The 25,598-nt window shown below is 32.2% G+C and overlaps 1 protein-coding gene and 1 long non-coding RNA gene across 5 annotated transcripts in view; both read right to left on the bottom strand.

Moving 5' to 3' along the window:
* LOC136274952 (uncharacterized) lies at positions 1-1,945 on the bottom strand. The gene is made up of 3 exons (XR_010713408.1): positions 1,765-1,945; positions 826-1,179; positions 1-164 (listed from the first exon to the last, which is right to left on the bottom strand). It is a non-coding gene; the product is annotated as an uncharacterized lncRNA (long non-coding RNA).
* A 4,077-nt stretch (positions 1,946-6,022) lies between these two features.
* LOC105340645 (uncharacterized) overlaps positions 6,023-25,598 on the bottom strand; it is a 38,390-nt gene continuing 18,814 nt past the window's right edge. Inside the window, exons 1-7 of one of the 4 annotated variants that reach the window (XM_066083004.1) lie at positions 23,083-23,177; positions 22,887-22,984; positions 11,893-12,240; positions 8,935-9,096; positions 8,349-8,654; positions 7,710-7,815; positions 6,025-7,608 (exon numbers count right to left, since the gene is read on the bottom strand). In XM_066083004.1, the coding sequence (XP_065939076.1) occupies positions 7,602-7,608; positions 7,710-7,815; positions 8,349-8,654; positions 8,935-9,096; positions 11,893-12,240; positions 22,887-22,923 (966 nt within the window). In that variant the 5' untranslated portion in view covers positions 22,924-22,984; positions 23,083-23,177 and the 3' untranslated portion in view covers positions 6,025-7,601. The other 3 variants (XM_066082989.1, XM_066082996.1, XM_066082993.1) reach the window with 3 other exon arrangements.

The raw sequence follows: 25,598 nt of genomic DNA on the forward strand, positions 1-25,598 counted from the left end.
ATCTCTTTTCCGAGCATCAATCTCGATAACAAGATTCATATTCTTCCTCTGTTCCCTTTAATTTAATCCTTATTGGAGAGAACGAATAGTTATACGAAGAGTGTTTACAATATATATGACGTAGGAGTCGTTGTATAAAGTCGTGTATGAAGAAAATCCAGACACTAAAAATAGAAGTCGACATTCAATGACAAAGAGTGTGAACGACAAATGCTAACATTTTATGTGGCTAAAAGGTGAATCATTATCAAACAAGATTACAAACAGAACAAGATTTTAAAATAAATGATGCAAAACAAGGCCACTCATTAGCAATTGTGTAGGTTTTATTTGTCATTTGAATAAAAAAAATTAAAATGCATGAGCCACACTTGACTAAAAGATATATAATATCCGAGTTATTTTTATTCCTTTTCAACAGGATACTACCTGTGTAGGAAATAAGTCAAATCTTGTAATCTGTCTTTTTGCCTTGTGATTAAAAACTATAAAAAAAACCAAAATCTTTAAAATGTGTGTCTATATTATGTTGATATTTAAAATTTTAAGTGTAATTTTGTAAACAAATTGTGATCTCATCAGTTTTCATGTAGGGCATATGACATTTAAATTTCGCATTATTCAAAAACAATTATTTCTTTGTTTACATATTAAATAAAGTTTTATATTGTATAAGGGTATTTTTATTATAAATAAAGTTGTCAGTGGTGATAGATTGAATAAAACAAATCGTGAGAAAGAAAGTATCTGAAAGACATGTACTTTACCTAAATTTACATGCGTATGTACTACTTGCAATTAAATGTATAAATAAAAAAATCATACCACATGCTTTCAAAGGAATATATTCCGGCACCATTTTTTTATTACACGTGGTCTTGATCCTCAAAAGTCGACCTCCATACATTGAATTGTTAAATCTAAAATTAATTCCTAAGGAATTATTCCATGTATTTATGATTCCTCTCATAAATTTAGTATCATGACATAACCATGTTCTCTTTTTTGGTCTTATGCAACTTAGAAGCTCAGTCATATTTTTACTTGGTTCTACGGAGAATCTAACCGATATATCGACATTTGGTACACATTTAAAATCCAAATAAAGTTTAACGTCCTCAAGATAACAGAACCCTTGATTAACCGCATCTTGATTGGTAATTATGAGGATGGATGCAACTGAAACAAAAGAAATATGGATACATATTAATCGCAAATATAACATTTACTGTGCTTTTATTTTGTATTATAAGATTGGGGAAGGATAATTTTCTTCACAGAAGGTTGCCAATTTTACAAACAGGTCAATGTTTACGCACATTGTCACTACGTTGTTACGTTGTTTATTTCTTTTCTGTTTGAATTTTTTGTTCATGCACATCGTTGACATTTTTTGTTCGTGTTTATATTGTTATTTTATTTATTTATTTATTTATTATGTTTGATATTTATGTCCACAAGTTTATACCAATGCTAGGAGTCTCAACTCTAGAGGATCTACACGTACAAAGAGGAACAGATAACCAGGCCTATCAATCATATGAGTCCTCCAATTCATTCGTGAATAGTTTATGATCCAAAATAAACGATCAAGCCCCATCAAAATAAATAGATGTCAATTCTCAAAATGGTAATCGTAAATAATTTCTTCTTTTTTAAAGAAATGAATCTTTTGATTTGAAACCGAAAGTAAAAAAGTCAGTCATTTATTATTCGACACAATTCATTCAAAAACATACGAAAACATGGAAACATTATTATTACCTTGTGTGAAAAAAACGATTCCAAATAGACAGAACATCTGGCATCAGGAATTCTTCATTTTCAATAAATCTTTTTTCCTTACATTCAGAATACCTGCCATTAGATACACTTACTCGTAACAAACAGCTATCGAAACAACCCAGTAGTTGTGTCAAGATAAAAACCTAGATATGTGTGTGTCCCTTAGCGCTACCCGTGTGCGTGTTTAAAATGAAATAAGGTATGTTACGTGAATTACTGTTAATAAAACCGATGGCTGTAGATTATTTATAAGAATGTTCCAGATAAGAAATTTATTGCTTAGTTTTGATCATCAATTTTTAATGGAGGGATTTTAAAAAGTGTGAGATACGTCAGCCAAACATAATGGTGTACTGTGTTAATATGTTGGCAGCATTATGTTAACAGATACATGGTTACAAAATACGTGACTGTAATAAGATGGAACCAACGATATTTGGTAAAATCAAAGGCACTAAATGTTAAGATGCAAGTAGATAGAATTAATACAATGAACCTGTAGGTTATGTTAATTTAAAATATATGTCATTAAGGTAGTTGTATTGAAAAAGAAAGATATCGGGAGTGGTAAATAAAAAAAAAAATAGTGTAGGGTTTCTAGCAGACGAGGATTAATTCAGTAAAATTCTATTCAACGTTTACTTAGGTACCTTATATAAATAGCATCATGAGACACATTATACTGTGTTGAAGTATTTGTTGTCTTTTAATGTAATTAATACTTAAATGCAAATAAAAAAATAATATGATTATTTCACTATCATAATACTTGTAGAACAACATCAAAGATTAGTTTTCCGAACAGTTGTTGAATTGTTGACCACCTTCTAATCCCTTTTAGATCTTTGAATGGTAAATATACCGAAATTAATTGTTGAATAATTTATTCGTAGAAAACACATGCACGTATTCAATTGTTTTTCCGTGCGAGGGGGAATGATAATTTTTATCAAACATTTTACTGAGTTCGCATTATTTTAAAGGAGTGGGTGCCATTCAGACCCCGTCCTTTAACCCTTTTAGACAATATCATAATAAATATACCCAAATTAATTGGTAAATAATTACTTTATAGAAAAAAAGCGCACTTGAATTTCTTTTCTGAGGGAGAGGGTGGTAAGTAATGTTATTGGAATTTAATTTAGTTCGAATCTATAATTTATGGGGGCCCCCATTAAGTGACACTACCCTACTCCTTTTAGATAATTACTTCGTAAATATATAAAAATTAGAAGAACTGATATATATGTATCAAAATTAGAAGAAATGATATTTGTGTGAAAGAAAACAACCCATAAAATTGATGTATAAACTTCAATCAATACAGTTCATTATAATTTACAAACGCAATATATACATTATAAATGTATTTCAGGGTGTTCGTTTATTACATGTAATATCACATTCTTTTAAAATAAAGGACTCCTAATTTACAACTACTCTGAACTTCACTTATTCTACATTGAGCCCCAATGAAAGTATTGGTTTAACATTTTAGGTGTAATTACAAGCACTGATATATGATCTGTAATAATGCAAACTTTTTAGATCCAATTTTAGGACCAGGAGTCCTGATTAGTTCATGTAAAATCCGACAGGTATATACAATAGTTTAATAAGCTGTGTTTTTGTATAACAAACGAATAAACTACTTAACTGAAAACAAAATATTGATATACATTATTACTGTATATATTAGGAAATAAGCATTGGTTAGATTCTGTGTTTGAGTCAACACATCGGTATGAAATCTAGTTACAAATCACAAAAATATATTCTAGCCGGAGAACTGTGGCAACGGATTTTTAAAACATAAGCACTTTGAGAGTTTATCAGTTTAAATCTGGTACAAAAGTATCGAACTTGGGTAACATTCATAAATGTGCTTTATTAACCTAGTAAGTTATCGCACTTTTAGAAACAAAATTAAAATGCTTTGTTACTGCACTTCATTGTTTGATCACCAAAACAGTAAACGCACATTGAAAAAAAAATAATTCAGAAATGGACTACTTTCTTAACAGATTTCGTAATTAGTCAGTTTTGTCATATAAACTGATTATTCTTTTTTCTCAGCTCTTAAATGACTAATTTACAAGAAGATTTAAAGAAAAGATAAGACCGTAATTTGTGGAAATAAAGTGATACCGTTATTTTTCTACCCATCTCAACAAATTGTTGAACTGCTTTTGTTCATATGTAAATTGCTACACCATATGATTTTTATCGACAATTCATTTTATTACAAAATTGCTTCTCATGATAGTTTAATGCATTTTTTGTTCCAGTGTCCTTGTAGTATGGAGCTAAACTTGATTAAAACAATTATCTATCATATTTTTGTTCTCTTACCAATATCAATATGAACATGTACATAACTTTTCCGAATATAATTATGTAATATCAACCATATCAACGCATTTTGGGAAAACCCCCGCAAAACATGGAACTTTGAATTCTTTCAAATTTTAACGCACTTTAAAAAATTCATAGTGTGCCAGACTTGTTCCCAATCGGAGAGGAAGAGAGGTACCCCCCCCCCCAACAAAATCATCTATTCACATCAAATTTCTTAAATAAATTTTCGATTCGATTTTTTTGTTTTGGTCTAACTTTGGGTAGCATAAAATTTCGGACTCCTGTAAAGTGCAAAACGAAATCGAACAAAACGAAACGAAACCAATCGAAACGAAACGAAACCAATCGAAACGAAACGAAACCAAATGAAACAAAACCAAAAATCGAAACGAAACGAAACGGAATTTAAACAAAACTAATATCAATTTTGACTGCATAAAAATGAAAATAAAATCATTGAAATAAATTTTTGAACCATAAAATATGACTACATGTATGTTTCAGATTGCCGCTGTAAATTTTTGAGCCGATTATCCGAAATTTGCAAAAATTATATAATTATGTAAATAACTGATGTACATTCCTATATCTTTTAATGTTTCTAATTTGTTTCATTAAATGATATTCAAACGTTAAGAGAAAGAGAGATAGAGAGAGAGAGAGAGAGAGAGAGAGAGATGCCTTAAAACTTATCAGCGACATCACATAGCAAAGTATATAGGCAAGTTTGGGAGAGAGAGAAAGAAAAGAGAGAGATAGAGATATGATGATGATGATGATGATACTGAAGGGGGCATTCTAACAACAATTTTCTCTCTATCGATTTGAGATATTGTAAAAATAAAACGATCGAATACAATGTGATTTAGAGTATGAATATACTGGTTGGTTTCCAGTTTCTAACATATAATAAGATTGTTTTAATATGTATGGCATGAATTTGGACGTCGTAAGTTGACAAAACTAACTTGCAATATAATGATGATTATTCTGTAAACATATTAAAAAACTGTCTTTAGTCCTTTGGCTGTGTATTCTATTTTGCGTTTTTGGCGGAAAACGGCGTCCACAAAATCAAGTACATTGCCAAATGTTAAATATATAAGAGATAAACAGGTAAATTCAGAAATGCGCTAAATCAAATCCATGCTAACTTGTTGAAAAATTATATTCCGCCAAATATTGTACACCCTAAATAAAGAATGTCCCCTTCAGTATCATCATCATATCATCATCATATCTCTCTCTCCCAATTAAACTTGCGTATATATTTTGCTATATAATGTCGCTGATAAGTTTTAAGGCATCTCTCTCTCTTTCTCTCTCTCTAAATGTCTGAATATTATCTAATGAAACAAATTAGAAACATTAAAAGGTATAGGAATGTACATCCGTTATTTTCATAATTATATAATTTTTGCAAATTTCGGATAATCGACTCAAACATTTTCAGCAGTAATCTGAAACATACATGTACTTATATTTTATGGCTCAAAAATTTATTTCAATGAATTTATTTTCACTTTTATGCAGTCAAAATTGACATTACTTTTGTTTAAATTCCGTTTCGTTTCGTTTCGAATTTTGGTTTCGTTTCGATTGGTTTCGTTTCGTTTCGATTTCGTTTCGCACTTTACAGGCGCCCTCAAAGTTCTTATTGCTATGCAATCAAATATTATGAAAAGAAAGTATATCTCAGATCTAATAAATGTAAGATCATTTATTTTCTTTTCACTTTTCAAATAAATCTCAAATTGAATCAGATAGTACAGGTATCTTTTTTAAGTAGAACAAAACTGATTTAAAATCAAGCAGAATAAAACTGATTTAAAATCATTAGACAAAAAGTTAAAATTTACCTTGCTTGAATAAAACAATTCCAAGTATAAAGAATATTTGACGTTAAGCATTTGGAAATAACTTTTTTTTACAAATCTATATTCTTTATTAATAATAGTCACTATTGAGTCAATGAACCACAGTTATTAAGGTAACAGTGTCAAGATATGAACATTGGTATTTTTCTTTTCGTTTTCCCTTGTTCATGTTTTAAAAAAGCCCTACATTATCTATTATCGTCTGAGGGGTGACTGTAGATAATTCTGTATGATAAGCAATTTATTGATCAAAAACTAGTTCGAGTTTAGGTTTATGAATTGATAATAGTTTAATTTCTGTTTGAATCCAGTTGGATAGTTTGAGTGTCTAGCACTACATGGACAGCTAGTTTAGAAAAAAGGCTGTAATAGCAGTCGCATACCTACTGGATTATTTCTTTGAATCTAAAGGAAGATTATTTTTTGACTCATCTGCATTTGCATGAAAGTCTTTATTCTCTAGTAAACAGTGCAGATATTTTTTCCTGGAAATATCCATATATATATTAGGATATTCTGCGAACCCATTGCAAAAATTACTCTTAACACCATATAAATATTATGGAAAGGGTATACGGCTATGAAAGCTATTAATATTCATTTTTCTACACGTTTATCAATAGAGATCATTTAGTGAACTCAAGGGAAATTCGGGCGTTTAAAATTTATTGATGTGCTTGATATGAAAGAAATTATAGACTCCGTGCCATTTTAACAAAACTTTGGACTTTCGGTAGAATGTCACCATCATTTTTTGCGCCACACAAGTTAACAATGACACTGGTTTCAAGTGTAATACTAGTACGCACCGATTACGTTGTCTTAGCTCAATAGCTAGACACATCTTGTTCATTTCAAAGAGCTGTGATTGAGTGGCCAGAGATGAAATAGAAAGGCGAACTTATTACATGCATTACAATGTGTACTAAAATAAGATGTTATGAGCAAATCTTTCAATGAATTCCTTTTTTTCTTTAACCACTCGAAAGTTTTTCCTTTGCCTGTTGTAAATTGCAAAGGGTAATTCTCAGTTTTAGTCTTAATGGAATCACTCTTCTACACATTTTTACTTTGGTCATTACTATGTTCTATCATAGATCCTTTGAGACACATGTGTTTAATGTTAGGACGATACCCACATGTTTAGCTGAGTTCAGTCTTGGACACACGTGCCACACTTGAGTATCAATAACTCTTTCGAACACCTCTCTTTCCGCCATCTTGAAAGGATTTAAAACCCCCGAAACCGCACTCGGAGGCGGTTTAAGGTTTCCGGGAAACAAGCCAATAAATACAAAAACTATTAAGACTATCATCTTAATATAACTGAAATCACAAAATGATAAATTCGGGAATTCATCCATATACAGTAAAAAGAATGATAAGCAATACATCTTGATGTAATATGTTCACATTATAACATAAGGAAATTATATTAATGATTTAAAAACTAAATGTTTGAATAAACGTGTCGTTTAAATGTTGCTCAGTAATAAAATTATGGGTTACTGAAAATCGTCATTTTCCTCCCATTACGGCATTTTTAAAATTATTTTCTGCACTTCCATTTCTGAATCTCATTCAACCACTGCATATAAAAGAAAAAAGAAAACAATGATAATTTATATATCTATGCATTTCAAAGATCACATGATTACACATTATTTATACTTTTTAAACGAAACTTACCAAATGATGAAAGCAATGATTAAAACGACGGGCAGGATTGAACCCAAACTAATCATAACAGGTTTTACCCAGTCAGGAGATTTGCTTGACAGTTGTGATTGCTGGACTGTAAATCAGAGACAAAACATCCAAATCTTAGAAGACAGATTATCTTGTAATGAAAAAAAAATAGTTTTCCATCTTCATCTTGAACATGTAACTATGGGCCATGTCTCTAGTAAAATTATGGCCCAGTACTAATAACCGTTTAATAATTGAATGCATTATAGATAGTGATACTATATACATAGTTACTGGCTATGAGGACGAAAAAAAGTTTAGTGTCTCTCGAGGTAGTAACTTTTTCACGAGGCAAAGACAGAATGACATGTTTATTCGTCCTGATTTTATAAAGAAAATAATCATGGATAATTTTCATTATCAATTTGTTCATTAAAATGTAGTTTTGCTGGTTAATTGTAATACATTCAACAAACAAAAACACTTCTTCATTTGCAATATGTGAATATCGTTTGTAGAAAGGTATCATGTAAGAGACCTTTAAAACTGCGAATTAACGTAAAGGACACATAAAAAAAAATACAAAGGAAGACGCCTATAAAACCATTACGCTATATTATATTTTAAGAAATATCGCACCATTTGTTTGGCTTGTTGTCATATCAGTGAATCCATCTGTCCTTTCTGGTGACGCCAATCGCGTTGTTTTGTCTTTTTCCGACGTGGAACTTTCAGCTGACGTTGCAGCAATACTTTGTGAAGTCGATGAACTTTCTAAAGACTCAGTTGTTTCAGTATTTTTTGGCGTTGATGGATTTCCTGGTGAAATTGTTGTGGTATCTTCTGATGACGGTGTTGTTATATTGACTACAGCCCCATATAATCCACATTGCAGCATTTCATCAGGATAATATGGCAACAGACATTGTATGCCGTCTGGTAAATCTGTAAAGGTTCACAATTCAGCAAAGTAAAACCAAAGAAGTACATGTTTTGGCCATTTTAGACTTAGTACATGTTTAAATAAAATTCAAGTAATTTTTTTACTTTTTATCTCAGCTTGAACATGATATAACCTATTGTTTAAAACATTTAAGATTATATTTTTAAATATATTAATACCATTGTCCGTTATTGCGTCATAACTACTCTTAATGTATCTATTTAACAAATTGTTTGGGTCCCACTGTTAAACTTTAAAAGATTTATTAGATAACAATCTAACTTTTGCAGGTGCTATTCCAACACGTCTGTGGTAAACAGCTTCCATAATGGTTTCCATCGTAAGTCTGTATTATCATCGGATATGTAGAATTGACAAATGTCGGATTCTGACAAGTAACGTTGATTGTTGAGCTGTTGTAAACGTCCACATTTGTAGTAAATCCTGAAAATAGTAAAACAGAATATTATGAAAAACAATTAAAGTGTATAGTTTGAACAAAAGTAAAATTGTAATTAATATGTTCGATGGATAGCCATTTTTGTTTTGCTGCCAGCGGAATGACTATGTATTTCATATCTGATTATTAAGTTAGGACTTGATATTAAAGCTGAACACCGCTCGGAAATGGACACTGTCCACCGTATTTCTCTTTTACCTTTGTTGTCTCTACAACCCCTATATAAAGCGCAGACCTCTAAACAGGTCAAAACACTTCGCTGTAGAGGCCTTACCTGTGTGAACGTACATCTTGCCTCGCCGTGTTACTTGGTCGCGATGAAGTTATCAAGTTTTTCTCACTTTTATCAAGCCAAGAGAATGCTAACATCTAATAAATTGGCCAATGCATTATTTACAAACAAAATGTGCACATAGAGTAAGAAATAAAATGCATAAAATCCAAAGACTACGAAAGGAATATTTCACGTCGGCAGCAAGTTTCAGGTGTGCAATTGGGTGAAACGAAATCGAAGGGTTCATATACCAGATACCTGTGTGACGGTGCCTATTTACGAGCGGCGTTCAGCTTTAATACATGTAAATTACATGTATATACAAACTACCCTTTTTGAGTATATCAATAAATGATTGCCTAAGACCAAGAGGAAACGATTTTTTTATCCATACCTTTATCCTCCAGTTTCATATATAAAACACTAGATCTTTTTAAAAAAAAACTAGGTAATAGCCCGCGCAATCAGGGGACTCAACACTTTACACATTGCTTAATATGTTGCACAATTTTTTTTGTTCATTTTGTATATACTTTGTCTGATTTTTCCCTTATCTTATTCTTTAAAATTGAAATAAAAAATAAACTGCATTGTTGGATATTACGAGGAGCGGGCAGGGATGAACAATCTAAACTGAAATGGATAAATATTTACATCTACATCTAATTTGGTTCTTTAGGTCAATTTTCAATATAATTTCTATTATTTCAGATAAAATACTGTTTTGAAAAAACAATCTGGAGGGGAAGGGGCATTCCCATGAAACTTCCCCATGTTATGCATACATCATTTGTCCATATAGACGTAGAATACAATGATCTGTTCATTAATCATTATTGTTTACAAATTAATGTCTAAGGTTTACAACCAATCTGTCGTGGTACATGTATACAAAATTATAAAATTAAAACACGCTAGGTTATGTTCTATTATCCATTTCAATTTTGCATGCATTATTTAAACCAAAGTTGTCAGATTCAAAGTATCTGCACGATGGTTAACTCGCCCTAAACTTTCGCCATGATGCCAATTAATAAACCGTTTCTGGGCACCCCGTTCTGGAAAGTTTTTTCCATTAATACTAAATTCGCATTTTATTCATTAACTTTTTGTAATAATCGAAGTCCGATCCAAGGTATCTGCCTGCAATGTATGATGAACTCGTCCTACACATGTAGTTAATTAGTCAATCCGTGTTCTTGGTTACCCCGTTCTAGAAAGTTCTATCCCATTTTCTCACCAGATATCATGCTTCGCAAGCGAATGAGTCTTAAAACTAAAATCGCCCACTAAAGAAACGAATCGACCTATTTCATTTATTCAACATTTGTCAAATCTTAACTTTTGTATATTCTCTAAATAGGCTCACAGAATGTGTATTCACTCTATACGGAACCATTTAATATCATTTTATTGCAAGTATATGTTTTGATTGAGACTATCCCTGACTTGGATCCGCCAAAGCGTGTCCATCACCTTACATCTTATTTTTGCTATTTCGGGCGTGTTTATCGAAAATGAAAGTAGGTTTTTGATTAATTTTACAATAATAACTCATTGTTAAAATACAATTATACCTCAGGCACGTAGCATCAGGGGGGCCATGCCCCCCCCGTTTTTCTAGCAGCAACAATTTTTTTTAAATTTACATATAAAAAATTGAATTATCATGGAGTTGCCCCCCCCCCCCCCCCACTTTTTTTGGAGTATGGAAAAAATTGATATGCAAATAAGGAAATGAGGAGTGAAATTATAGTTATATAGTACGCCCCCCCCCTCCCCCCGATTAGGATTTTGAAGATTTTGGAAAAGTTTAAAGTTTAAATTTTCTTTTTCTTTTTTTTTTGACTTGTCAAGATTTTTGGGATTAGTCTGGCCCCCTCCCCCACTTTCAAAAACGATGCTACGTGCCTGTACCTTACCGACATCATCGAACATGTGTTGAAATACCAAAGGTGTACGCAAGTACTCTGGTGCAGGCATTATGTAGTTTAATTGCACAATGCCTTAATTTATTAGTATAAATTACAAAGTAATGAGGTATAACACACTTTAATATAATGAAGTAATTCTTAAAGTGGTGCTTTTTTTCGTCGTTGGAACTTTTTAACACATACGGAACTGTAGGTCCACGGCAGTCCATCTAAGTGTTTATAGTATTGAAGCTACAAACCTGCAGATGTTCTAAACCTTATATTTAACATATCTTGCCATCTTCAGAATATCCTTTTGTAAGAAATATCATTCTAATACAACGTTGAAATCTTTTAAAACATATGTACAAATTAGACCTATATGAGACCAGGGAGTTCCAATATATTTTTGAGCTTCAAAAACGGTCCATTTCATTTTAAAAAAAATTGTACAATGCGTCCTTTATATCAAAAGTACCTATGTAAACATTCCTTTTTTTCATTTTTGACCAGAAAAAGCTCATTTCTGTTTTAAATGTTGGTAAGTATATGTTTTATAACCAAATCTAAACATAGTATAAGTAAAAACTTACGGCAAGGTGTCAATGCGATGGAGCCTGAATTACAATGTGTCGTGATCCTTAGATAAAGCCCAGCGTGTTTGTTGTCATTGAATATGAATTTAATGTCCAGATTGTCAGTAGAACCATTGTAATATCCTGTTTCGTCACTATCTCCTGAACAATTCGTTGATTTTCCATTGATCCAAACACATTGTAAGATATAATTTCCTGAAGTGTCACTTTCGTTTTTCGCTAAAGCTATTGTAACAACAGAGGTGTAACTCAATCTACAATCAAGAAGCACTTGTATTTTCACTTTTTGAAGATGGCAGAACCCCTTGTCAATATCTTCTTTGTTGTGAAATATGATTGCGGCGACTAGAAAAAAAAAGGAAAAGAAACAATAATAGAATCATTATCTTCATAAAGAAAAAAAACAACCAGTTGGTTTATTCTTTTTTTTAAATGTTATACCGTTCATTTTGCTTTAAAATTAAATTAGCTTAACCATTCAATATTCAAGCACTCCGTTTTTTAGCCCCCTACCGGTTTCACCGTTCGGGTTTCTTATCGGGTTCGATGTGTATTGAATAAACGAGGAAAGTATGTAGTCAGTAATAATATCGTGATTTACTTGTACATGTATCATTCCTTTTTATTGTTTCTATCAAACAATTAGGTTCCGTAAAATAGTGTCAAGAATTGTGTTGTAAATTTAATCTTTGTATTTTTACAATCGGGTTCGTTATCGGGTTGGTCTGTTGATTCAGGGTGCAGCAGACGGAAAAAGTGGTATTCTGCTTACCAGTGCATTGATGTCACAAATTTCTACTAGCAAATACTTATTGGACTTGGCAAAAATACCGGAGATAAACTTAAGATTATTATTTTACCCATTTTTTATTTAATTTCTAGATCAACTATGTAGTTTAAATTTCCACTGTTCTTAATCTCTGATGAAAGCATACCATCTCGTTTATAATAGTTTTGAAATAGTTGTATGATTCGAAGCTTTCATAGAATAATACAAACCGGTAGGGGACGTGTATTGCTAATGCAATACTCTCAGAATGCTTGTTTTTCAAGATTTGTAAAAATAGTGTCGCAAAAACTTTTTGGAGCACACCTGGTAAATACAAAATGTGTTAAAATATCATGTTAAGAGATCATAAGATTTTTTGGCAATTTATTCAATGTATTTGGTTTGTAATTATGTGTGTAGGACATTGTATAATTATGGACATATTTCAAAGAATTTACGACACGGCTTTTAAAACATTTGGGAAGTTTCAATAATGTAAGCTTTCAAGAAGTGTTTGTATTAGGGGAAATAATCCGAGCGCAGCTTGGGATACGGCATCGCGTACATATAAAAAAACAAGTTGCTGTCCTTTAAAAAAAGACTCCAATAGGTGGACCATTTGCATGTGTTTCCAACAAAAATGTGAAAGCCTTAAAATCATCACAGATTCCACCGACTCTAGACCCCCCGCTTTTAACCACTAAATTTGTACGTTGTAATACGTATATGTATAGTTGACTTCTAATCTCAGAATTTAAAGGGTTCATACTTCTAAAATAATTATGATCTATATTAATGAAGATTGCATGTATAGTATCAGGCATTCGGCAAATTCTACTATGTGCACACACATTAAGCTTCGCACTACTTTGTTGACTATGCAGTGAGAGCTTTGTGTAAATCAATTTCATACTTTGTTAACTATGCAGTGACAGCTTTTGTAAATCAATTTCATATTTTGATGCATTTTTCTTGAGATTTAAACTTTTATACAGTGACATAATTAGTCAATCATATATTATATACATTCACATAATTATTCAATCATACGTAAATGCTTAAATGAAAAAAATTTCAATCGTACTCTAGCCTCGCCTTCTGTAAAAATAAAGTTAAGCTACATGTGTATTCGGAAAACAACAATTAAAACATTGCAAATTATGCTATAGGATGCATGTTGTAGTTTCGGCATAACATTACCTTATTTCATAATACTGACAGTTTATATCACATGCCGATTATTTCTTTAAAAGGAATACTTTGTTTCTGTAATGTTTACCGACAACTTTATAATCACAGCGCCTTTGAACTTTCATGTGCATATGGCATGGAATCCCGATCCCGATTCAGATAAACCTGTGCTACCCTGGTTCCCTGAGCTACGCACAGGAACCAGGCTAGCTCATGCGCAGGCTGAATTTTCCCCATAGCATCCGGTTTAACCTCGCTTATATATTTTCTGCGTGGACCTCAGGGTAATAAATTAGTGAACACTAAGCAAATGGGTACGTTCAGCAAAATAAAACAAAACTCTAGATCTAGGGCTCCATTAAACCGCCGTTTTGTGACATTTCCTTTTGGTATTTTTTGCCAAATAGAATGACAGGCGATCATGGATAGAAACTGCCACTGAATACTCCTGGAATCGACAAGTAAATCTTTCAGAGACAAAATCAAAAATCGCTTTTTTCTATTTGGACGCAAACTGTATGAACCATGTAAACAAAAAAATTCAATCAAGATTAAAGTGGTTCTTGTTTCATGTGCAGTGTATGCATATCATATCTAATAAATCAAAACATACATTATATTTTGCATTTTAGGATTTTGCAAAGAATATTAAATCCAGAATCACTCCTCTATGTCTCGAATTTTCTGCAGACAAAATACATTTTATATATTACAGTACAATGACATCAAATGCAAAATGAAGGTTTTTCACTAGTTATATTAATATGTATGCGTACAATTTAATCAATAATGTTTCTCTTTATGCTTTTAACATTTTATAGTTCAAGAAAAAAAAATCGTTCTTGCTATGCATAACAAAAAAAGTGCTAGTTTTTTTTTTTTTAAATTTACCTCGATCATAACATGCTCAATTGTGACAAAGAGAGAACGGCGGGTCTGAGATATACATGTAGATGTAAACACCGATCGTGGGGATACACTGTTAAAACAAAGAGTCTGATTATTCACTTTTGATAAAAAAAAATATTACGGCAGGGTGAATCGGGATTATAATCATTTAATAGGAGTTTTATAAAGTTTATAATTATGTACAAAGGTCTACACAAATGTACATATTTGCCCAAAAGCGGGATTAGTGATTAAGCATCGGGGTCAAAATTCATCCTTTCTTATTACCCGATTGATTAACTGATCGTTTAGACATAACAATGGGGTATCGAGTGGACTCAGGAAAAGGGGGGAGAATTAACCATGCTACATTTGTAAGATGTATGTTATTTTATTTTCCAACTTAGCAGAGTTTTTGATCACCCAATGTTAGTCGGCAAAGATAAACTTGAGACAAAAAGAAAAATCAAAGTACTTATGGGAGTTGATTTTATCGATTATTATTTAATTTAGAATCAATGATAATGTTATTTTGCATGGCAAGTGGTTTTTTATATGTATTTGATTTACGCACATTTTTTATAACAGAATTTTCAATCCAGTGTTTTCTCAGACGTCCGCGTCAGTTTGTTCCCGCCCATTTCAAAGGTTTTGACTGTAACTGGTGATGTTAGCTGTATATTTCCAATCTTGTCAGTTCATGTTCTGCGGTCTTAATTTTGTATCCTTGCTGGTAAGGGAGATGTATTTTTATATACTTATGACCGCCAGTTTACAAAAATTAACATATTAGTTATAAGAAATTATATGTTACGATGCAGACGCTTTAATGAATGCAGAATATGTATTTTTGTTCAAAATTCGATCCACATTACAGACGTAGACTTTTGTCCAGGTGGCATGAGCTCAATCCTCTCTTTTTCCTTCCTTTTATTGTGCTTCAATTCACAATATTGTCTCTGAAATGATGGATTTTAATTATTTTTGTTTGAATTTTATCAAAAATCACAGTAACATCGCCTTTTCCTAGTATGAAGATATGTTTGTTGAAATCCTTAGAGGGGCTTACTGGGATTTAAGAAAATGTTGAGATAGGACTTTCAAATTTTCAGAGAAAGTAGAGAGTGTTAAGAAATGAAAAAAAAAACTGCCCCGATAGCCTTTTAAAGGTGTTTTCGAACGGAAGACCTCTTGTTGTTCGCAACGAGCGTCTTGTTATTATTTTTACTTTTTTTTGGTGGGGGGAGGGTATTGAAATTTACTGTGTTAAATGTTTTTTTGATGTCAGAAACCAGCAATATGAAATATAAAAGCAGAAATATCCTATTAATTTATGAAATACATATAGCACTACAAATAATTTACAAAAGAAAACTATATAACCTTATGAATGAAAACAGATAGTTACGTTTTCTTTCACAAGCAAACCCGATTTACAAATAATATAATTACATGTACAAGATATGACTGTGATTGCCCTTAATTAAAATAAAGAAATTTCTAAAATGTAAATTTTCTTATATACATGAAGAAAGGTGTAATGAAAGCGAAAGTACATAAAGATGATTTTTTAAAACAAACGTTGACCTAAAAAATGAGACTACTAAATGAAAAGCATTACCTTGTCCAAGTAGAACAAATTTCCAAGCCTTTTTTATCTTGGTATACATGATACGCTTAATTTTACTAATTTATCGTCCTAATATATTAGAATGGATTACCAATATGTCCTGTCTTAAAGTCAGTCTAAAATAACAAGTCTATACACATAAAAAGATAAGAAATTGTCTATTTAAATTTACACATCACATGTACGGGTATTGCTCTTTATTACCATATAAATGATAATATCGAGTATAGTATGTACGATGGTGATTTTACAAAAATGTTCGAAAAATAATTGATTTTCTCCTTTTTCTGGGGGTGGGGGATGGGGGATTATGCTTAACTTTTCAGAACGTGGATTACTTTTCACTGTTGTTTTCTGTGCACTGTTTCAACTACCTTATGTGGATGGTCTTCATTATATGAAGATCCTTAAACATCTAACATTACATGCTGATACTTTGTTTATCTATGCTGTTACCTTAAAATTATATGCTAATATTTCACATTATATGCTGCTACTTTAACATTATATGATAATAATTTAACATTACAGGCAGATACTTCAACATTTCATGCTGATAGTTCTTCATTATGTACTGATGCTTCATCATTATATACTGCTGCTTCTTATTATATATTAAATGATACTTTATCGTATAAAAAATGGAAATTTTCGAACCTTTTACAAATAACATATAAAAATCTATGTTGCCAAAACTAGGGCTTCTGCAATTCAGGTCAAACTGGAATCAGGAAGGAATGTGATCCGGTCACCTTCATTACATTGTTGGATCTCGCTATGCCAAACGACTCCCATATCCCCTGCTTATTGCTCATCCTTGTTTAGGCGCCTTGGAATTTTATTTCAATTCTACAGGTATCGTTTTGTCATTTGTTGATTCTATTTGATCCTGCAAGCGGGCGCCTTCAAATGGCAATTTTTTTTAAACAACTATTGGTTTTGGTGCTTCTATCCCATTAAAGAATATGCTTTTCTGTCCCTTTTAAGGACATCAGGGAACATGAAATCATCAAGTGGATGCCAGCACAAGCAAGTGTATCTTTAATTGGAGGAGGGGGCAGACCTTTCCCCTAAAATCTTGACAAGAGAAACATTTTAAAAATATGAGGAGAGAGGGAGGGGAAAGAGGGGCAGTTGCCCCTGTATCTTAAAATATTTGATTTTTGATCTACATATTTATGTCCATACATTCATGTTTTTACCTTATAATAGGTCAAAAAGGTCAGTTCGTAAAAACTTTTCCCCCAATTTGATGAAGCGAAAAATGTATGTTTCCACAAAAAGTGAGTTTTTAAAAATGGGAGTTAGTAAAACGATTTTGGCTATATGAAGCATTTGCAATGCCTATATTGCCTAGTTTCACTCATTTGGCGAATCTGCTGCATCTGCTAACATTTATGTAAATATAAAAACTGCTGGCATCAAATAAGTACACAGTACAACTCATAACTAGTGATCTCTACTGAATCAAAAATAGCATTGAAACATACGATATTTTTGGGTGTAATAAGGCATATGAAAAGCACACATGCTTCTTATAAAATCACGGCTCAATTCAAGCAAAGGACAATGTATTTGTTACAATAGCGTAGTGTACTGTTGAATCTGACCTTTAAAAAACTGTAGTGTTAAAAAAAAATCAGCGCTTATATTCCATAACTCCAGGAAGAGCCCATCAATTCACAGAAATCCAATCTAAACTGAATGACAGAAGTCTTTGTCTAGATGCTATTAATACTTTTAGCGGCCCACTGTAACCACTGTGGCCAAGCGCCAAAAATTGGGTTCAGATGCAATTTTTTCGACCGAACCCCCCCCCCCCCCCCCCGGGAGACCTTTCGTACCCCCTGATATTCATTCGCTGATGTGGAGCGCCAATAGGCTACGTGTTCTAATGTTCAGTGTATTCTGATCTAGAGGCGACGCTTCCTTTTTTTTAGAACTACAGAACGGTAAAGTACTGTCATATTATGAATAAGAATAAGCATGAAATGAAGAAGTATCAGCATATCGTGTTAGAGTATTATCACGTATTCCTAAAATATCATCAAGTATTTTTTGACGTATCATCATTTTAAGTTGTAGTGTCATCATGTCATGAAGATCATAAACAGTTGAGGCGTTCCAAAGTTTTTGTATGGTTATAACAGACATTTTTGATATTTCAGTGCATATTTTTTTCTTCAAAATAATAAAAAAAAATATTTTATTAAAAAAAGGCAACCCAATACGATTTGTCCGCGTATAAATATTTATTTGTTGTAATTTTATAATTCGCTATCAAACGCATTTTTAGATTGAATTCCGTTCGTAAAATAAATCAATGACAACGTCATTTTAGTTAATGAAAATGTATAGTGTTAACATTGTTACAATGCTCGTTATTCTGTGTTAATTTGCAGTGAATAGTTTCCTATAGTCTGGCCCAAGATATTTTGGCTGCACATTTAGACAGTTGCTAATAAAAATACACATACCTGTGAAAGAAGTGCAATTGAAATCGATGAAAGGGAAAATATCCAAGATAACTTCATTCATACATAATCATTATCATTTTCCCCTCGTTAAAAATCACAGGAAATATCGAATAGTTTAAGAAAATATGCGGCCAAAATATCTTGGGACAGACTACACTGTATAAGAGATGATGCCACCTATCCTAAGACTGACGCCAGACCATCACTCTTCAATAAACTTCAACAGATGTTACCTTTTTGGTATGTTTTGGCCAATTTGTGGATAGTGTCCATATCTTAAATGTAACATTCGAAAAACAAGATGCGTTGGGGCCACATCGTTCACCTAAGCAACATTACTCTTAACTCTGATCAAATCAGTATTACAGTATCAAAATTAAAATATCTCGACAATTAAGTACAGTAGATCTTGCTTAAAAAATCTATATAATCTGCTGATTTTTATCCACATATTTTTTATAGTAAAGATCAAGCCCGTTATGTTGTTTATCTGTAAGAAGTTTAGCAAATTATTCCTATATAACACCCCCCCCCCACACACACACACACACTTTGTGGCCCCACTTGTTCTAGGGAATCATGGTTTAATCAAACTTTAATCTGCACAACCTGTGCTTTCACAAAAGTTACTGTTTTTGCTTTTTGGAATGAATACTTTTCACGAGGATTATTCTCTGTACCTTTCTACGTAAAAATTTGACGCCCCCCCCCCCCCCACCTACTCCCAGGATCATGACTTGAAACAAAAATTGAATATACACTGCCTGGGGAAGCTTTCACAAGGTCAGGAAATCTGGTTAAATGGTTTTTGTAAAAATGTCGACCTCCCTCCCCTCATTGTGGCCCCACCCTACCCCCGGGACTTTATTTAAAGAAATCTGATTCTACACTATATGAGAATGCTTCCATACACTTTCGTTATATATTCCTATGTAAAAATTCGTCCCCCAATTCTGGTCCCGCTTTAACCCCGAGGATCATTATTAAAACAAACGAATCTGGGGGAATAAGCCGTTGCAAATGCCCATGACCCTCTCAAACGTCTTGTAGAAGTAATTAACGTACGAGTTAGCTGGGCATTTAAACGGTGGGCAGTATTGTCCAAATGAAAATGTCCAAAAATGCGAGAAAGGGGCAATCGACATTTGAAAGGCGTAAATGCGCTTAAATTTGGTAGTATTTACATATACTTTAAACTGGCAAATTTAGAATGACAATGACATACTCATTTAAAGAGTTAAAATACAATAATTTTGATAACTTTCTAACAATATTTAATTTACTAATTTACCTCAGACATCGTATACAACCCCTAACGGAGGGGAGTCGACAAAGAGTATGGGGGAGTTGATTTTTCCGTTTCGGAGACAGAAAGAATTTAGTTAACTCCTTTTGTAGGCATTCAAAACAAGTATTTTCAAAAAAAATATACACTGGCATCGGAAGCAAATTGAAAGGGGGGGGGGGGTAGACTTATAAAAAATCTTGACAAGCAAAAAAAAAAGGTCTTTGCTATGTATAAATTTGCAAAAAAGTTGGGGGGGGGGGGGGGGGGCTAAGCCCCCCCCCCCCCTTCCCGGTTGATATATACCACACGGAAAACAGCGATAGTCAAACCAGTAATGTATAGCAAGGGGACATGTATAGGTCACTGGTCAAACTTTGTGTTGGTCATTGGTCCTCGTGGTCTTTATGTCTTTTGGTAGAACTACTATGCTTTTTCTTTCACAACAAAAAACGCATTTGTAACGTGATTTTCCTGCCAATACAATTGGAAGTGAAATACATGCCTAGTTAATCGTTGAATTTTCTTTAGGCGCATACTGTACATTTGACTTAGCTTGTGTTCTGCATTTTGTGTACAATTACATGCTTTTGTTCAGCGTATGTCCTTGTTGTGTGAACAAGACTCTCAAAGATTAAAAGATGGAACGTTTTATCTTTCCATTAAATTGTTTCTTGCATGCACAACAACCTTTTGTTTACAATACGAAATTGTGCAATCTCAAAGAAAATAGCAAACATTGTATATTTTATAAAAGTAGTAGAAAACGCATATCAAATAATTTCAAATTATAATAAGCAAATTTTTATTATTAAGAAAAAAAAAGGAAAATTACATTTTAACAATGTATATTATTAAGTAAAAAAAGAAATTACATTCTAACAATGTAAACAAAAAGATTAACAAAAAAAAAACACCATAAAGCCTACGATTCGAACACCCTCTTTTACAGTTACAATTGTTTAAAGAACTCCTCGCTTACCACTACACCACCAATTCGCTTGTTTATATGCTATGATATAGCTGATTCTATTGTTATCAGTTTTACGCAAACGACTGGACTTAGTCATTTAAAGACCAATCTTAAAAATTAAAAGAAGAAAAAATACTTTTTACCATAGAGTGGGTTTTCGTACCATTTTTTGGTAAATTGAAAAAGATATACGTTAATATGTCTTAACAATATTCGTTCTTTAAAAAATGGAACGATGACCCACTCTATTAAAAAATATTATTTGAACATCCGATTTCTATATCATATATTTTGTTGCCAAATTAGCATATAACTATTTTGTTGTCTTAATATCAATTAAATGTGAAATTACTTTTTGTGGGTTATGGCAACACTGAATGTATATGATCACATATGTTTGATAAATGTAACGAAAGTGAAATTTGCTAGAAATAAAATATTTTTTTTTAATGAACCTGTGGTTTTTTGCCTCGGCTTATTCCCCCAGATTCTTTAATCTACACTATCTGAGGATGTTTCCACACAAGTTTAAGTTTAAACGAATATTTTTTTAAAAGAAGACTTTTAAAGATTTTCGCTATTTATTCAAATGTTAATATTCGACCCCCACCCCCCATTGTGGCTCCACCCTACCCCAGGCGACTGTGATTTGAACAAACTTGAGTCTACACAACCTGAGAAAGCTTCAACACAAGTTTAAGCTTTTTGGCCTAATAGCTTTTAAGAAGAAATTTTTTAAAGATTTTCTCCATGTATCCCAATGTAAAATTCCATCCCCAAATTACGGCCCCACCCTTCTCCCGGAAGCCATGACTTGAACAAACTTGAATCTACACTAGCTGAAGATGCTTCCATACAAGTAATTGCTTTTCTATCCTTATATTTTTTGAAAAGATTTTTGAAATATACGAACAATTTTTTTATAATTCTTATCTCTTCAGTTTACTGTAGTTTATCTCTTCTTCAAAGAGGGAGTTACCCTTTATTTAAACAAACTTGCATCCCCTTCAACCAGTGATGCTTTGTGTTAAGTTTGGTTGAAATCGTCCCAGTAGTTCCGGAGAAGAAAAGTTTACAACAACGCCAACACCAACGCTATGACAACAGACAACGGACAAATTTTGATCAGAAAAGCTAACATTGAGCTTTCAACTCAGGTGAGCTAAAAATGTAACTATTTGGGTTCGTTTTTTTTGTAAAACATTATTTGATATATCATGGCAGGGAAGGCGTTTTATTAATATCATATATCCATTACATGTAATATATGCAGCAAAGACAAATCTACATTCATAGTCAGGAAAATTTTCAATTTAAACAGACAAAATAGTACAAGCATAAACATTTGTATGCAATTTTTGCATACATGTATACTGGAAACTATTTTGACTCTCTCTCTATATATATATTCTCTCTCTCTCTCTCTCTCTCTCTCTCTCTCTCTCTCTCTCTCTACATTTAAAGGAGAAAATAACATGGAATAAAAAACAGTATCCCAGAAAAAATACATGTATAAAGCATTCAAACTGTTAGTAAACATTTATCATTTTATTTATTTTAAGTTAATTAAACAGTTTCTAACGTTTAACACATTCATTTTAGATCTAAAATTGGATTTTACTTTAACATTCAAAATGTAAACAAACGCTATGTTTACATAGCGAAGAATTTCAAGCTCTGTAACACAAAGAAATGTTTCTAGTTTAATGATCAATCAAAAGACAAGACTTATCAAGTTTTCTTAAACTTAATTAAATGATATAAAGCACAGTTCTTACCTTGTATTAATAACAAGAGTCCAAGTATCCTCGACATTTGGTTGATGTTACATTATTGTCACCAATTAATCTCTGATACGTTCAAAAATGTAATGTACCTATTAAAAATAGTTTGAAGTGTCTCGATGATATGAATTTGAGAACAACACACGAACAGTGTAAAGATAAGAATACCCGAATTTAAATTTATTATCACCTTTTTTTATCTAGACAAGTTGCTATTTTCTCTTATAAAGTTGTGACTACAACAGACATACAAGATATACCAGCTTGAAGATAATTGTTCTATACTGAACCATTATTTTTGAGTTGCAGTTATTTAAAGTTCTCTTATCAAATTATGGCCCCATATAAGATATAAAAGATATGTGTGTCCAATACGCATGGGACGACATGTTTTAAATCAATACATGTAGGCGATGTTCGATAACAGAACAGGTAATACATTTTTAGAGAATGACTCATTTACGATTGAGATATTCACAGTGCGTGTGTGTATACCATCCGTTAAGTAATAATAATTGTTGTATTTCTATTCCATTTTTGACATAATGTTTTTTAGCCGGGCTCTGCTGAAAGCAGAGTCCTGGCTGTAGGCAAGGCAAATCGCCAATAATACTATAAATAGTACACCTTCCAAAGTAAACAAAAAACCAAAAAGCTTAAAAGTTAAAGCTTCCGCTATACAAAATAGTTACACGAAGAGCCACGTTTTGTCAAAAGTGTTGGCATTTTTTTTTATAATTTCGAGAGAATAGTCAATCTCTTTTAGTTTCTTATTAATAATAATTTTAAACAAGACTTTGCATTTTGGACACATACAATACGCATGAATTGCCATGAACTACTCTGCTGTGCTTTGAAGAAATCGAGATTAAATATATAACACTTGTTGCAAAATTCAAGATTGTGTATAGATATACACGCATTTTTTTGAGTACATACAACAAATTGTTCAAGTATAGAGCTCAGCTGAATAAAAAATCCCGTAAAGCATAATCATCCTTATCGCTTCCACAATGTTGGGACAAAAATTCCCAGCGAAAAGTTACACGGGGTCGACCAGCTAGTCAATTGAATAACTGAATTGCAAAGTTATCAATTTTGATTAATATGAGACATAAAAAGGACACCCACCCGCTTTAAAAAGATAAATAAAAGTTTAAAAGATAAGATTAACTGTCGAGAAATTAAATTGTGATAAAATTATTTTCAATAATGTTTCATTTGCATTGTAGGCAATACAAAGGGAAAAAAGCTTATCATGCGGGTAAAAAATTGACATTTTTTTCAAGCAATTAATACGGGATATGAGTATGACGTCATATTTTGCTTAAACTTAAACTTCTAAAATTGGACGGAAGACCCACTCGTTGCTTGCAACGAGAACGATCTAGTTATTATTTTTTTCTGACTTTTTTGGAGCGTTATTTCTCAAAAACTATTCAACCGATTTGCACGAAGTTTTTAGGACTTAAACACATTTTGATTTGTTATTGGTTAGTCGTTCTTGAAATCGGCAATAATTTTGTTGATTCGTACTCAAAATTATTTGGATTTTGTTAACTCGTACCAAAAATAATTCGATCTTTTTTTGTAACTTATGTTTATTGGTTAAGAGCTCTGCTTTTTAGAGGAACTTGTAGCTTTACTTTCGACAGTATCGGAAGACCCATTCGTTTCTCTGCAACATGCTTTGCTTTAGTTCTTATTATTACTTTTTTTACTTTTTGGAGCGTTAAATCGTACTTAAACACATTTTTACTTACTAAGTCATTCTTGAAATCAACAAGATGTTTGTTATTTTATACTAAAATTTTTCGGATTGTGTTACTCGTACCAAGAATTATTCGATTTTTTTTCCTTTTTTATGTTTTTTTAGTTAGTCATGGTATTACTTTAAGAACTCTGCTTCTTAGAGGTTCTTCCAGCTTTCCATTGGACATTAACGGAAGACCTATTCGTTCTTTGGCAACGAGCTATACTCTAGTTTATATGTTTTTTTTTTCTTTTTCTGATATTTTTGAAGCGTTATTTCTTAGAAACTTTTCGACTGATATGCACCAAATGTTTTGGATTTAAAGAGCAGCATTGTCTCTATCAATTATAAAATGTTAAAATGATGGCGTCCCTCTCAGTTTTGTAAATTTTGAAGGGTCATTTGGTTCACGCATCTTCTAATAAAGATCGAAGCTTAAAATTTTTATTGATTGTAGATGAATGTTAGTAGATGTCTCTTCATTCTTCCAAATGAAAAAATGCAAAAGGCCTCGAAGCTCAAATAAACTCGTACATAAAATAATTCAAAAATTGTTTAGTCCTACTTAAACACATTCAGATTCGTATTTGCTAAGTTGTTCTTGAAACTGAAAAGGTTTTTGTAATTCGTACTAAGAATCAATCAGATTTGTTAACTCGTACCAAGATTAATTAATTTTTTCTTTTTGTGTTTTAGTAACTTATGTTAAATGGTTGAAGAACTCTGCTTTCTAAAGAAACTTGTAGAGGAAGACCCAGTCGTTGATCTGCAACGAGCTTTGCTCTAGTTATGAATATTTTTTTGAGTTCTGAACGTGCGAGGAAGTGATGTCCAATTAAACACACTCAACAATTCAAATACAAGTCGTCCCATTGATCCATAGCCGTAACCGGTTAAAACGATTAAGCACAATGAATACTCTCAAATATATATTTTTATGCAGAATATTGGCT

This window comes from Magallana gigas, chromosome 1 (assembly GCF_963853765.1).
Source record: "Magallana gigas chromosome 1, xbMagGiga1.1, whole genome shotgun sequence".
NCBI lineage: Eukaryota > Metazoa > Mollusca > Bivalvia > Ostreida > Ostreidae > Magallana > Magallana gigas.